This window comes from Carassius carassius, chromosome 11, assembly GCF_963082965.1.
Source record: "Carassius carassius chromosome 11, fCarCar2.1, whole genome shotgun sequence".
NCBI lineage: Eukaryota > Metazoa > Chordata > Actinopteri > Cypriniformes > Cyprinidae > Carassius > Carassius carassius.
The window spans coordinates 21,918,321-21,935,144 of NC_081765.1; the positions used below are offsets into that span (position 1 = coordinate 21,918,321).

At 37.4% G+C, this 16,824-nt stretch overlaps 1 protein-coding gene across 3 annotated transcripts in view; it reads right to left on the minus strand.

The window, feature by feature from the left end:
- Window positions 1-16,824, minus strand: part of LOC132153018 (fibroblast growth factor 14-like) — a 142,043-nt gene that overhangs the window by 49,106 nt on the left and 76,113 nt on the right. Inside the window, exon 1 of one of the 3 annotated variants that reach the window (XM_059562121.1) lies at window positions 7,035-8,351. The exons of the other annotated variants lie outside the window; for them this stretch is intronic. Within the exon in view, the coding sequence (XP_059418104.1) occupies window positions 7,035-7,227 (193 nt within the window). The 5' untranslated portion in view covers window positions 7,228-8,351. Of the gene's footprint in view, window positions 1-7,034; window positions 8,352-16,824 lie in introns of those variants that run through there. 3 annotated transcript variants of the gene reach the window in all.

The window sequence follows — 16,824 nt, forward strand, 5'->3', positions numbered from 1 at the left end:
ACATTACATACTGGAACTACTAGTTTTATGAAATTCCTGCTCTCTGTTCTACAAATGTTGATCATATATTATGAGAAAGATATTGCAAGAATACAACAATATGTGTATATTTATTAGGGATGAGCCATTTAAGTCAACTGCTGTCATCTCCCAAACATTCAAGTCAGTTCCAGCTACTTCTAAGTCTGCAGAATCAACCTCTGTCTTCCCAGAATCAGCCAAGAGTTCTACTGATATTTCTGTTCCAGCCAAACCCACTCCAGTCATTTCTGAGATGGCAAAGTTGGCAGCAATCAAGTCGCTTCCAGTCAACTCTTAGTCTGAGTCAACTTTGGTCATCCACAAACCAGTCACATCCACTTCTGTTATTCAAGAGCCAGTCAAGTCAACCATCAGAATCTTTCTGTCAGTCAAGTCAGTTCCTGCTACTTCTGAATCTGCAGAGTAAACCTCTGTCTTTCCAGAATCCGCTGACTGTGCTTCTGTTATTCTTGAGTCAGTCAAGTCAACTGTTGTCCTTCAGTCAATTAAGCCTGTCCCAGTCACTTCAAAGTCTGCCAGGTCAGTTTCATCCACCGCTGAGTCCACGAAGTTCTCTGCAATTCCGTTGGCCAAGTCAAGCAAATAGTATCCACTCATCGAAAGTGGAGGAAGAGGAGAATCTGTGCTGTCTACAGTCCTTCCTTCTCAAGTCCCAAATCCTATAGTTCCAGAGGAATCTAGTCTAATGAATTCTTCTAAACTGCCTGCCATTTATGTCAAGTCAGTAATGTGTGTACTTGTCAGTTATATCATGCCCTCAGAGACAGTTTCTACTAGCCCGTTGTCATGGCCACAGAGGCCTTTTCTGAATCTCTTGCCAGTCTTGTTTGGCAAACCTGTTGTGGTCACAGAGTATGAAATTCCTGAAAGTGAAGCTCCTGAGTCCACTCTGAGAGCCCACTCCAGAGAGAGCAGTTCCTGAACCCACTTTAGGGGAAGTTGTTCCTGAGCCCGCTGTGGAGAGAACTGAGCAAAGGAAAACCGTTGTTTTTACTTCACTTCCAAACATTCATGGATTTGCACTGTGCTGCTGCCTGCACTGTTTCCACAAACAGATAAGTGTGACATAATATATCTCTTTAAATAAATACAATTTAAATGCACATCCCGCACACTTTAATGCCCTTTGAATGGAACATATACACTCGTTACTGGAATCAAGGCGGAATATCCGGTGATGTCCACTTCACAGGGCACTTATGGTCGAATAGAACAAACATTGTATGTGATAAGAGAAACACACAAAATATGCAGAGCATATATGCAATACGCAGATTGGGATACGCTGCCTTACCATACTGTGAAGCTGTGTCCCAGCGTGACAAGACAAAAACAATATAATCCATTATAAACTATGCATTTGTTGCATCCAGTGTGGGCATAATTTTTAAGCGTTGCATATCACGCTGTGTAAACACAAAACCATGTCTGCATTTGTGATTGGAGAAATGACAAATGACAAGCGCTACTATACACTGCTCAAAACTCGCGTTTGAATCATCAGTGGCAAATTCTTTAAATATGTAAACGTACTTACAGACTGTGAGTCAGAAGCGCCAGACGGTCCCTGCAAAGTCGTTATTGTCCCACTGTATAGAATAGGGCTGTCACTTTTGTGAAAAATCATTTTCGATTTTTAAGACATAAGTGTTCATTGAATCGATTGTAAAATCGATTTTCCATGTCTAAAAAAAAAGACGTTTCCTTTTTCAACGTCAAATAGGGGACGAGCGTAAAGAGAGCGCTGGAAAACGCACAAGTCTGCAATAATTCTTATTTATTGGCATGAAGTTTCGTGCAGAATAACAAACAGCAACAGGAGTGCAACATTCTCGAAAAAATATATATGCAGAGGGGACGGCTGCCATAACAAAAGAAAAACATCACTGCAGGCTTCAACCCGGCTGCATTTATGATTTAGGCAATTCAAAAATCTCCAAGATTATTTTAAATAATGATTCATTCCATTTCAAACAACTTTTCAAAAAATGAAACTTTAAATGGACTTGAGAACAGGCCATGTGTGTTTTTTTATTGAACGTAACCGACACTTAGGCTAGGCGGCACTAGGCATGCATAATGGAATGCGCAAAAAGGCTAGGGCCATTACAAATTTATTGGACAGGAAAACAAGTTGATCAACATTTTTGGGGTCCAGACCAGATCGTTTTTTATTCACTATATGTCCAGCTGTTTGGTGTGAACGCAGCATAAGAGGTTGCTTTCGACGTCACTGGGTCTTATAGGCGCGTAAAATTGCTGGTATTTTCTGTCTAACTTTTCTGTCTAACCTTACACTCAAGACTAAAGGAGGCGCAATGCACTTTCATTCAGAACAAACTGAGTGTATGCAAGATTCATCAAACTTTTTAATGATACTTAGCATAGAGTGAGATTAAAAGCTAGCGTTACTGGTGGTCTTCCTTTCCACTGAGCATTCTAATTGGACACAAAACGTAACACCCTAACAGTGTGTTGGACCATGTTTTGCCGGGACGAATCTGTCATATTTATCACTTATCTGGATAATAAGCATCAGAGCACTTAACTTTCACAGTGGACAAATGCAGAAACACAAAAAGACAATAAATACTGCAGAATAATTGCTTGATTGATAAAGACGGCTAATGATTTCTGCACCCTTCCTGACTTACTACTGTACATGGTTTTAGTGAAACTTCAATACAAGGTTAGGCCATCCTTAAAAATATTTTGGTTTGCAGTAACAGTAATTTTTTTTTAAAAAGGGTCGGTAGGTCGATCTATATTTTATTTTATTTTTTTCAAGTTTCAATGTAAAAAAAACAAAAAGTAAATTTTTTTGATGGTGATGACGCAATGCCACGCAATGTTTTCCCCCACGGGCTAAATTCACATCACGTGACGGGGCGTTCCCAGACCAACCGTCTGTATCTATAGATCTATAGATAGTGGGGGAAAACATTGCGTTGGCGCCAATTGAAATACACAGGACAATCATGCCAAAGAGTCGTTGTGTCGTTTTCTGTACCTCCATTAAACTAACAAATTATGAAATGAAGTTCTACATCCTTCCTAATAAACATACAGAGCCGGAAAGGATGACAAAATGGCTACAAGCAATAAGTTGTGAGGATGATCAAGGGAAGTTGTGGAAATGTGTGCAGTCAGCATTCATCACAGGCAGGCTACGTTAACATTGTGTTCATTATTAACGCTATTAAAACTGTGTAAGGTTGTTTCAGAAAGTGGCATGTATATATAATTAGCCTTATCATTCTACCTTAAGCAAAACTATGTAACGTTAGCCTTGTGTCAAACATAAACCCGTTTACCCACTTAAAAAAGCGTGTGGACACGTAACAACTTAGTTTTGTGTCAGAACTTTTACACTTTCATTCATAAATTCACCCCGTCTGTGTTTGCGAAGCGATTGAATCGCGGAATCCAGTCAAAAATAGAACTTGCTGTATAAAGCTGAACGTCATGGAATTTGGCTATTTTTGAATGAATACATCTATATTAGGGCTGTAAAATGAATCAAATATCGATATGGACTTGTGTATATGAATATTAAAGTTAAAAGAGACTAAAATTGTTCTACGCGTCTCTGGGAATGAGCACTCAATATGTGCATTTTTGTCATTCAGATACACACGATGTTCGTAGTGTTTTCCCCCACGCCGACTCCGCCCTCGCCACGCCCCCAGCTATGACTAGATGCCGACTGTATGTATAGTGTAAACATAGATGACATCACAGGTTTTTTTTTTTTTTATTAAAAATAGCCTTCATTTGTATGTAGGCCTAGGCAATTTATATATTCACAATACTTACTTAAATATAATTAATAGTATTTTATTGTCTTTGTATTAGTTGTTTGAAGAGTAAAAAAAAATTGGTCGGTCTTAACGCAAATTTACAATCGGCAAGTCGGTCAGACTAAAAGCAAAAAAAATACAAAATTGAGTCGGTGCTAAATTGACAGGGTCGGTCGGGTTACGGCAAACAAGAATATTTTTAAGGATGGCCTTAGAGTTATACCTTTTGCTATATAAGAACCTTTCACCTACTAAATTTATCAATTGAGTTTGCATCAGGGCATTTTAGTAAGCAATCACTTTACAACAATATTTATTTTTTCATGGCCATAGGACATAAAATGTCCTGTGGAGTAAAAAGGGTAAAATTTGCTACATGGCAGCACTCTGAGATGCAATCAAGCAGATAACCTCTCTGTTCTGAACAAAGTGATTTAAAAAATGAAAGATACACTTGTGTTTACCGGCTTGATGGAGACCTTTCATGTCTGAAGATATTTTTCTGATTTATTTCTGAGGTCATGGACATTAACAAACAACTCAGACTCCTCATTTTATGAGAATCGCGTCTTTCATATATTCAGATATGGTTTGTTAAAAATGGCAAATATACCAACTGTCAGTCAATTTCAATATTTGACCTATAAGGAGCCAATTTCATTTATTGACCTTTATTCTGAGATACCTATATGCCAGCCTAAAGTCATTTGCAGTGTTACAACTGTTGTTTGCTATATTGTACAATATGACTCCCGTGAGATCTCGGGTAAAAGCTAAAACAAACTGTGCAACAACAACTGTCAGTCTTTATAATGCACATTTTAGCTAAGATTTTGGTCGCAGCTGACAGCATTGACTGGGCATTTAATGTCAACAGCCTGTGTCCATTCTTTTCAAATTGAAATGGTATCATACAAAATAAAGCAAGACTTTGTGTTGGAAAATCTTTGCTTGAAAATATTAAGACATTCATGTTCTCTTGCACACATATATATTACCAGCTGCTGTTAATATTGAACCTTCATTACATTTTGCCCTATGTGCAAAGAAATACTTCATGATCCCCAAAAATGTTCACCTACGAAACAATAATGACAAATAAAATGTACAGTGAGTGAGCACATAAATTAAAAGGTTTCTTGGGTCTACCACTAGTGTTATTTATACATTTATAGAAGTCACTATTAGCATGATAATGTTCAATCAATGCAACTTGACGCAAACCTCTGTAATGATCTGGATACGCTAATGCCTTATCAATAATAGCATTCTGTTTGAGAGTCTAGAAAGTCAGATATATCCGTATGAAACAGTATATAAGAACTGTTCCTTGTTTAATGTTTTTGGTTGGTGTGCTGGACAAATTATAAATCACAGGCTTGAATTCCACAATAGCACTCCAAAACAGTACCTTTCTTTTAGCAAATAAATTTTGCCATGATGATCAACAACATTGCTCATCTTGCTATACATTTGACAAACCTAAAGGACACAGAAAATACGCTTGAGCAGGGTCTTTTTTTTCTTTTCTTTTTTAACTACTGTCTTCTCTGATTTCTTTTAACACACTGCCACAAGGCAAAATGGTCTGTACATGCTTTTTTATACTCAGGGGAAATTTATTTTGTCTGCATGTCTTGACAAATGTCAGAGTTAAAATGGAGATGAATGTAGCATCTCACTGCCTTGTATGATGGGAGGCTATGTTAAAAGTCTAATCAAAATGTTCTTAAATGTTCTTAATGCTTAAAGAAACCTTATTTTCAATTTAATTGTAAATAGTGATAATGTTGGTAAACTTAACTTAAATGCCTTGTAAGAAGCTGCTTTCCCCCAAAAAAAGTTAACACTGGGAGTGTAAAGGGAGGCCATGAGCTGTTCGCCATCTGTAATAAGATGGCCGTCACAGGTGCACGTTAACCGAGACGTTGCAGGCCTAATTCATCACTCTCATTTTCTCCTGGCAACAGCTACATCTTTTACTCACTACTTATATGTGCAAGATTCCCCTCTGGACATCTCTGATAGGTACCATGATATACAGTATGCCAAATCGCCACCTCTATTATAGTTTTATCAGACTGTAGCTCAACTTTTGGATAAGCTGCCAGTCTACAAGGTTATATATATATATATATATATATATATATATATATATATATATATATATATATATATATATATATATATATATATATATAATTTCTGCTTGCAAACCAAAAATGCATACACAACACACAAATATATTTTCTGGTTCTAAAAATTTGTATATCCCTTGCGATAAAACATTAACATATTAACTCAACAATATACAATTGTCCTGAGCTAACTGTCAATTTTTAAGATTGTCTCCTGAAAAAACTGCTAATCATTTTCTGATTTTCTGTAAAGCAACCTTACGTACTAGAACATTTTTAATTGCTATATAAATGTGATGTATGAAAAATAAATATTTTTTTAATTAAAAATACTTACATTTAGAATCATTAATCTTTACAGTAGGTCCCATCATAATTACATTTTTCGTCTAAAAAGGTCTACATTACTGTTCGGGTGACAGAAAGAATGTTTTTATTTTAATCTTACCTAAACTGAATATTGTGTCATTGCCATTTCTATTAAGATAGCTGTCATTGGATGTTGTTTACTGATGATGTGATAGCATTTTTTCCTTCACTTGCATTCATGAAACGTGCAAATAATTCAAAATCAACACCTCCCAAGGGTACAGAAAAGATTCAGAGGTTGCCAAATCTCAGAATATTACAAACAATGCATATATAGCTAGTTTGAATCAAAACAATATCTAGTTGTGATATACGTGGCCTTCAAAAACGGTGGAGAATTGTTTTGAGAATTATTTTGAGAGTATGACGTACATATATTGAAGTTGAATACGTGGTTTCATTACTTACTTGTCTTATTACTGACTTAACAATTTGTGTTAAAAAAAAATGACAGATTTGCAGACTGATGGAAATAAAAACAGTCGGTCAAAGAAATCTGTCAAGACGCAACATAAGTCTTAAAAACCCTGTAAACTATTCTTGTCAAGATAAACAGCAGCTCCATGCCCTTGTTGTCAAATCTGAATGTGAAAATGAAATGAGGGCGTATATTATCTCAAGACATTAAACATAGCATAGACGTCTTATGTGCACAATTACGGTTCGTGTACGGAACTTCCCACACCTTGTCGTCGTAGTCTGCGTTTCCTGAGGCCGAAGATTCGCACTTTGGAGAAGATGTCGACCAGGTTCCCATTGCAAAGCCCTTTATTCTTATTGGGGCTTTTTCTCCTTCTGTTGGTGGATGGTCGGTCTATATGCTGCTCCCGTGCCTGTCTCTTCTGGCGGATCAAACCGCTGGCAATCGCCGCTGCCATGTCTCAAAAACAGGGCTGTTGAACCCCTTACACACAAAGCACAGAGAACAACAACAAACCGCCTGATCGGTCTCAATTATTGTCCCATTTTTGAGACTGTTTGTGTGCTCTGCCCTCTGAAATGCACGGATGATGATCAAAGATATCCACACATCACCAGTGGCGAAATAAGAAAATGGATTGGCATAATGAATACAAAGGTGAAGTGTTACTCAACTGTCCGTATTTCACATGTTGTCCAATTTTCATTTCGGAGTCACGCGGCTCGCAGGTTACTTTTCATTCCTGATTTCACAACGCTTTTCGGAAAATGGTTATCATATGAGTTGTCCGGCTCCTCCAGAATGTAGAATATGAAAATATATTCAAGGCACGCCTGGGCGTCTCACTGATCCGTCACTTTCCTTCCTTTATGTCTGACCCGGTCCTGGTGAAATTCAGCACCCTGGCCAGCGACGTCCACTCCCGGAGTCTGAACAAACAACGCGTTTTTCGTTCTGAGCTGTCAAGCGGAGAAACGCGACCACCTTCGTCTCCCAGGTGGAGCCCTGCGACTACACATATTAATATGTCTCACATATTTACCAAGTTTAGCAGATATCCACGCCAGTTCCGTTCAAACGTCCACTCATCTTGAGAATAACCGACGGCGCAACGACGGTGAATTGAGGTAAGTTTGAACTAAGGTGTTTCTTGTTGATAAGGGATCTTCTCAGACGTTCACTCCCCATTCAGTCTCATGTTCTAGGTCGCGTGGTTCTTCAGTAGCGATGTGCGTTTTTTTTCCTGTTCTAAAGCAGCATGTCTTCTGAGGGGGAAATGTAAGCAACACCGAGCTGCTCCGGTGAGGATTACGTCTACTTGGTGTGACAAGAACGAACAAATAAATAAACTCAAATAAAAAGTCTTTGCCCGAAGCGGGAGTATACGAATGCGCAGCATAAGTGCTAACGTTAGCAAGGAGAGAAAACGTATTCAAGAAATGCTTCTCTTCATCCTCCAGTTCGAGCTCATTTAGCGTCTCCAACCGTTTGGAGCGTGTGGGACGCACGCGCTTCCCGCCTCAGCCTCACAGATCAACGGCATCAACAAGTCTTGACGGCCACGCGCTTCCCGCCTCAGCCTCACAGATCATCAACAAGTCTTAACGACAAACCCCTCCTTTGCCAACGTTTCCAAAACGTAAAAAAAACGCCCTTCGGTTAATGTCAATATAGATAATGTATTTTCTGATAAGAACCGATGACAACATTTAAATATTTTCAAAATGTATCTAGTAGAATTTATCTAATAATGTTTCTAGTGGCTAGTTGGTAGGTGCCAAATAAGTGTGTGTGTGTGTGTGTGTGTATATATATATATATATATATATATATATATATATATATATATATATACACACACACATAAATACACATATAAATATAGAAATATATTCAGATGCTATTCGAATTAAAACAATTGAAAGTGTATTAACGACAATCAAGCAATTTTTTCGTTAGTTGTTTTTTTTTTTTTTTTTTTTTTTGGAGACGGAAAGCATAAGAATTTAATGTCTAGGAAATTAATTTCACTCAACTCCACCGACACGCCCCACGAGAGCGAAATGAAGCAGAACTACATCACACCTCTGAGGTGCTATTGAGACCCCCAGACAAACACACCTATGTAACGCATTGCATGGATGAGTACCTGTTTTTTGCTATAGGCATACATTTATCTGTCGCCTGTTTCTTTAATCATATGGTAATGAGTGTTGCGATAAGGGCTGGGGTGCCAGTTTAATATCATGCCCCAATAACACAGAGTATTTTCTCATTTAGATTAATATCACCAGAGAAACACAATCACAGAGGAGGAATTTAAAAAAAAAAGAAAAACTCAAGAGGGCCATCTGCTGTTTGTCGCTGCAATGAAATATTCAGTCTTTCATCCCCCTGCTGTTTTCAACCCTTTCCACCCAAAGAGGCAATATAACTCTGGAGTGGTATTTCCAGACCAGTCACTGCTTAAGCAGATTAAAGAGAAAATACAAAAAAATATGGAACATGCAATTAAATCTAACAATATATACATTACATGTATAGACTTTCGCAAAAGCCATTTTGCATTAAAATGAGGGAAAATGACTATTAGCATACCTTAATAAGCCATACCATCACAAATATTCTAGATTGCTAAAATAATGAGAGCATAAGCTGACTGCATCATTGCCGGTGGAGCAGCCACTGCAGTTTGTGCAGCCGCCAGCAGCGGACACTGTCAGCTTAACTATGTCTCCTTTTACAATAGCACAGACAGATCACTAGGTTTTATGACCAAGCCATTAACATAAAGACATCTATAATTCATTTACATTCAAATGTTACTATATTTGAACATTTATGAATCAAAATGACTTTCTGAATGGCTTATATATGAAAGCTGTTAGTATATGCAAAAATAAAAAAAACAAAGACAAGCAGTAACGTATTAAAGCCTAAACAGAGGTATTACAGTCTAACATCACTTTGTGCACAGAAAAAGAACAAGAGGTTATGCAAAATAAAAAAGTAATCAACGAATCTGTGGTACAAACTACAAAAAAAAAAAAATATATATATATATATATATATATATATATACACACACACATACACATACACAAAAAAAAGATTTTGAGTTCCTAGCTGCTGAATCTCAGTACTGATGAAATGGATCTTTCGCTTCAGAAGCATTTACTCAAAATAAAAGGAAGCGTTAAGATGACAAATGGACTACACAGCAAAAACCACTGAAAAAAAGACAGACCAAATAGGGAACAAGCATTTAAATTCTAAATCAACTTGCACACACAAGTGATTACTGTATTTCTTTAAAAAAACAACAACTGCATTGTCATCAGGATGAGAGTGTGCACATACCTACATGCTTTCTCCTTCTGAACGTATGAGACTCCATAGCAAACCCATTACACATTCAGCTAAGGTAACAGCACATTTCCCTGCCTGGCTGTCAATGACATGGCCCCATTTATAGGGTCTATAGTCACAGATAACATTATTAGTAAGATCTGCCCCAAACAATTGCTGTTCAGCCAGCTGAGGCATTCTCCTCTGAGGCTTCAGAGGCGAATTTTTAAATAACAATGTTTCACCTTGAACTTTTAATGATGATGAGCTGAAATAAACTATTTTGCAGAAGTTTACCTAGAGTATAATGTGGAGGCACCCATGCGAACAGCACAGCTCAAAGATCATAAGAGAACAGATGTGTAATTCAGAAGCAGCACTTTTGATGTAGAACTAATTAACTGCTACATAAATGTGAGCCAGCTCCAGCCTCCCACGCTGTCCTCCACCTGGTCTTTTATGAACATTAGCTGACAAGATGAATGAAACATGAAAAGATGAATGTCCGTTCTAGTAAATGTCATATGATACAATACATTCAAAATCAAAGAGAATGTAGAGCTGGCCTTTAAAAAAAATAACATGAGATGACTGCAACTTCTGTTTTATACAAATGCAGCGCTCTGATGTTGTCCACATATCATCAAAGGGAAAGAGACGGATGAGATAGCGGTGGCAGGGAATAAGAAATACAAATTTACTAAAGCCCAGAGGAGCGATGAGAAAAGAAGAACTACATCTTACTTCAAAAAATGTCACAGCAGACATGGACACCAAATAAACAAGTCGATCATTTGTATCACTATGGAAGGCTTTAGGGCAATCTGACTTTTATTAGTTGTCATGATGACAGAAGTTGTAAATTGGACTTAACATCAAATGCACTGAGACGAGAGGAAAACAGGAGATTTAGTGCTTTGTTTAAATCAAATTGTTTCACACTGTTGGGGTGGAAGAGAGAGCTTAATTTAATTCAGGACATAGTAATGATTTTTGGTTAGTGTTGTCATCTGGGTTTAATCGGCTTGGTGAAATGTCACTGTTCTGAGAAGATGACGACATTGAGGGAGATGTTGAATGTGGTGGAGAATGTGGTGTTTTGCAGAGAAATCTCACCATGCCGTACTGTAATGACTTAGGCTAATAAAGCAGACTTGAACAAATCACAGGATTAAAGGAAAATGAGAAATTAGTTTTCTGCTTAAATGGCAGAGAATGACTTTCTCTCTCATATCAAGGGAATTATTGGATAATAAAAGAGAGACATTTAAAGAAAACAATCTCATGCTCTCATTTTCATGATAGTTTTTTTTTCTTCTGCTACAAATTTATAGCCAGCTATTCTGAGTCATAAACAACACTAAAGCAATATTATTGTAATTCTGGTAATATTTTGTCTAAAAAACATTTGTATTTTCTGGATGACATATTCCTCATACTATTTTGAATGCAGAATGTTTACTGTGTACAGTTTGAAAATGTTCTGTCTGCGTGGAAGGACCTACTACATTTGGCAAAATATTCAGTACACATGCAGAGGACACTACGTGGGATTATGTAGCCCACAATGCAGTGCACTAACTTTTAATTCCAATGTGATTAACAAACCAGAAGTAATATCATGATTTGAAAATATTTAATTTGAGTCATGATTTAAAAAGACAAAAGTGAAGACATGTTTACACAAAACATTAAAAACACAAAATAACCATATTTTCTTTCCAAGATGTTAAATGAATATGACCTGCTGAATTAAACACACAACAAATGGAAATTATATGTTAACAAAGTTGTTAACAAAGTTTTCTACATTTTATATCTGTGCTTATTTGTCTATAAAAATGGTATGCAGTATACACTGCAAAATAAACTCTAAAAATGAGCGCAATTTGACTGTATTGCAAAGATTATATCAAACCTGATTATCTCACTTTAAGTAAAAATGCAGAAACTGATTTGTACAGCATGTACTGTATGTGCAAGCCAGTGTTATTCTGTTGTATTAAAAAGATAAAAGAGACGAGTCAGTATTTAAATCAAGCTAAAAGCCGATATAAGACGAGCACCTGTGTTAAATCAAATTGCGGATAAATTAGACAAGAACAAAGGGGATCTAGCAAATCAATAGAAGTCTGTTTGAGCTTGAGGGTTTTGCCATTAAGCCTGACATTTAAATATCAACAACAAATCTCATTAGAGAGGTGAGAATGTCAAATGTATCCTAATGTAGTAAAATGAGCAAGGACGCTTCCCTGTAAATAACCATATATAATCTTTAAATTAAAAATACCAGTATAAAATAATGCATAATATGTTCTACATATACACACAAACATTATTTATTGTATATAAGTAATCATTATTTAATAACTGTAAATAATTATTGGTGTTTCAACTTTAGAGTTCTGCTGTTATTTTTCTTATTGATTGGATTTACATCTCGTAACCACTAAAACCCTAGTAACCACTGAAAACACCTTAGCAGCTGCACAGCAATTAGCCTACTACAGTCTTGGCAATCCTAAATGTTTTTCAGAGCTGAGCAACACACATTTCACTCTGAAAATGTACAAATCTAGCTTTTTTTTATACTGACACATGACCCCATTTTAAGATGCTCAGTATGTGTGAACACTGGGAGTTCTGTCTTACATGAAACTTTAACACCTTAAGAAGTGTAAAGTAGCATTGTGACTTCCTAAGATAATTTTCAGTTAGACTGGAAAGAAGTGTGTAATTCTGAGAGTGATAAAAGGTTTCATGACATTACTGAAATTGTGGGGGCTTTTTTGTACTGAAAATGTCATTGGTTTATAGTCACCGTGGACATGTGTTCCATTGTTCTGAGAAGAGCATTGCTCAGTGATGTACACCACTTCAAATTTGGCTCATCACTGACCCCTGAACAGTGATAGCAGAGTGAATTTCTCATAACACTGGGAGAGAGTTTAAATGACAGAAAAGAACACAACTCATCACATGCCATTACTCCCACCAGAGGGATGGAAAATGCCAGGATGCGCTCCAAAGAAATGGATATAGACAGAGCATCTCCCTGAACGACAGTTAAAAGTTCTGCTCACATCTCTGCCTGTCCTTTGATCCGGTTTTAAGTATGCAACACTCAGAAGTGTCTTGTCAGCAGTGGAGCAAAAAAAAAAAGCTCATCCAAGGAAGCCTGGGCAGAGACTGTGAATTTAAATGAGCTGATTCTCTGCCTGGAAAGCCCTCTTTTTTCTAGTCCGTGAGAGAGAGGAGGGAAAGACTCTGAAAGTAATCTCCTGTGGAAACCCAAGGGACCTCCAAGCACACAAAATGGGCCAAAAGTGTATAGCCTTGACAAACCCCTGGAATGTTATTATTTTCAGTTCAGTTGAAGTTAAAAATGGACATAAGAGTTGTCTGTGAATGGGACGCTGCTTATGCTGTATATGTTTTCAGTTTAAAAAACAGCTCAAAAGAGTCGTTTCAATATGTGAACTGGACTACATTGTTTGTTTCATATAATGCAGAACCACTTTTTCCCCATCTTTCTTTCTGATAAAACCCAAATGCTATAATCTCAAACTAAAGCTCAAGGGTAGAATGTAGCCTACCTATAGCCTGCAGTACCATGTGAACTATTCAAACAAGATGACAGACTTTCAGAAAGGCTGTGAGAAAGTGTGAATGCCCTGAAGGAGAAGTTGGCACACAGGGAACGTCCCTTCACTATATCGTCTGCAGTGTATTTGCTCCCACACACCACATGCTGTGGCCTGTTTCTTGCGCTGGTCGGAACCAAATAATATAATGTAAGAACACACCCACCTAAAATCCTAACAAAAGCCTGTGGGACACCCACACAAACCCCTACATATAAAACACACACATTATAAAAAAAAACATCTTTAAAATTGAGAAAAAGAGACAGCGACAGAATAAGATGGAGGGATAGACATAAATCACTGCCCCTTACAATTCATGAGATAGATGGGATTTCTATAAGGTACATCCATTGAATGCTAATACCAAGCAAGCTGCTTAGTCTAATGCCCATCCTTAATCTGAGCCTTTTCCTCTGGACTGCCGCTTTCAGCAGTTACATGGAAAATCCCTGTTGGTCAACTTACTACAGTGCAGGTTTTTTTCCCACTCGAGTTTGTGTGCTTCATGACAGAGGATTCCTTACAGTAGCTTGCTCCCAAGGATTTGTTCTCTCGGCTGAATTGAAATGCATAATGAATTCACACTGACAACATTTGTTATAGTGATTTCCATTTTTAATGACAGGGGCAGATTATAATGTGATATACACAGTTGAGTCAATATTCTTCTGAGGAAGGTTTATGAATCTCTCATGAACAGCCTTAAATGGGCTTTGTTCCATTAGTCAGTGTGTTGCTATTCAGAGAAGCACAGACATGACTCTAAAAGCATGCAAACACAAATGCCTTATCAGTGCTGCAATCCTTTCAACTGACCTGGATCCTGCTTAAAAATTAATTATGTTGCAATTTTATACCTAAGCAATTCTCATTTAAAATGAGCAAAACCACAGATCAATAGGAACTGTACCTTTGTTGCAGACTTAAATATCACTTTCCTTGAAAACTGATCTGGAATACCTAACCATGAGAAATCTTAAGCTACGTCAACAAAAACCTAGTGCAGGCTGTAAGTCAGGTCAATGTTAAATCAATAATTTTTGTGTCAGAAAGAGAAGAGTGAAGAAAATTCTCCTTTTGTGTTGCACAGAAGCAAGTCATGCAGGTTTTGAACAATGTAAGTTAAAAATTATTAAAATTATTACAGAACTGCAGTATTTAATATTCACAATCCAGGAACCCCAACTCAGACTCTAAGTAAACCTATAGGGATCCCAAATATTAAAAGATAGATTTGATCAGTAACTTTTTATAATAAATGAACATTAACATTATATAAAAAGTACAAGACATTTAGAAATGTCAAAAGAAAATTTAGTAACGCTACAAAAAGATATTAGCATACCACTATGGCGTTTATTAATCTTAGCTGATGTTAATATCTACATTTGCTAACAAATTGTGTTAGCAAAAGTGATACCAAAAGTTCTGTTTTGTATCTCTTCTCCACAGGCCCCCTGGAGAACCTTTAGGGACCCCTGATTGAAAACCCTGTTTTTTTGGTTTTTGTTTAATTCAACAATAATTCAACAAAAGAAGTAATTCAACAAAACAGTGAATTAACAAAAAGGCTATATGTCACATGTTGATCACATACACTTCCTCAGTCCTGCTCCACACTACCTGTGCTAATGTTGCAAAATCCTTTAGTATTCTTGTTACTCCATTTATAATAAACTCATTTATCTAGACCTCAACAAAGTAATGAGATTCAATGCTTTTCCATCCCTGCAGAGGAAACCTTAAGTCCTACAGAGCCTTGAAAAACTGCTGACCAGCTGTTAACAGCCAAGGGAAGGTCAGCTGTGGAGAACACAGAGACAAAGACCAGACTTGGAATCTTTTCATTCGCCAGGAAAACAGATTAGCTGTCTAGTGTCTGGCCTACAGCAAGCAGAAGTCAACATAATACTGTTAGTGGCTGTAGCACAGGTGTGAACTAAGATACTGTAACAATATAAAAACTTCAGAATCACGGGAAGGAGGAGGCGGGAACTGGAGGACATTTAAATCAAACCAAATAAACACAAAACATCGCGACAGCCCCTCACGGACGACTGCCGAGCACAAACAAAACAAAGCACTAAATAAAGTCCAGGCCTGGTCCTCTCTCGTTCTTCACTGTCGTCACTCCTCTCTTGTATCCTTCCGTTCTCCTCCGTGGGACTCGAGACCAGTGAGTGGAGCAGGTGTCGCTCATTTCCAAATCATTCCACCGGCCTCGCTCCATTCCCACGGCTCTCGGCTCTGCCCCACTCGTCACAGATTAGTACACAGTCAACACTTCCATAGTTAGTATCTCCAGGATGTGTGCAATAACCCTGCCACACTCTGCTCAAACACACTGCTTGTTTACAGTGTGCACAACCAGAGAAAACACAAACCAGCCATTATGCACCCGTGATTAACTCACAATCTGACATATTCACAGCAAACAGATTCTCCCTTGAAGGAAAACACACATTTAAATGTCATATCCGAAACAGACAGTGCAACACTGGATATCTGAAGAAGCTCTCAGATCCAAAATACCACAATAACCCCCACCACCATAACCCTTTTTTTTTCAAAGCTTGCAGGTATTTTCCACAAGCATCAACAATTTGCTTGTTAGGGCAAAGCTATAACAACAGAGTTTTTACTTTACATTAAAGTGATAGCTCACCCAAACATGTTTCTTCTATGACAAAAGGAGAAATGCAAACTGCACTTATGCTCTGTGCTCTTTAGAACTTTCCATCTTAAAAGTATATAAAAGCACCATAAAAATGATCTATATGACTTCTGCTCTATAATCCAAGTCTTCTGAAATCATACAAAAGACCATTGCAAGTGGAATCAGACGGTCTGATTTATGAGCAAATCATTCTGATTTGTGAAAGAATAAACCATTTCATAGAAAACATTCCTTCACAAATCAGACATCACTACTTTTCTCTTGAGCTCCAAGTAGCTCCATACCAAGGAGAGCTACTGTAGGGGTCCTATCTAAATTTTCATTGAATAATTTCATTTAATTTCATTAAATTCTCATCTGTTGCTCACAAAAAGTCGTCATA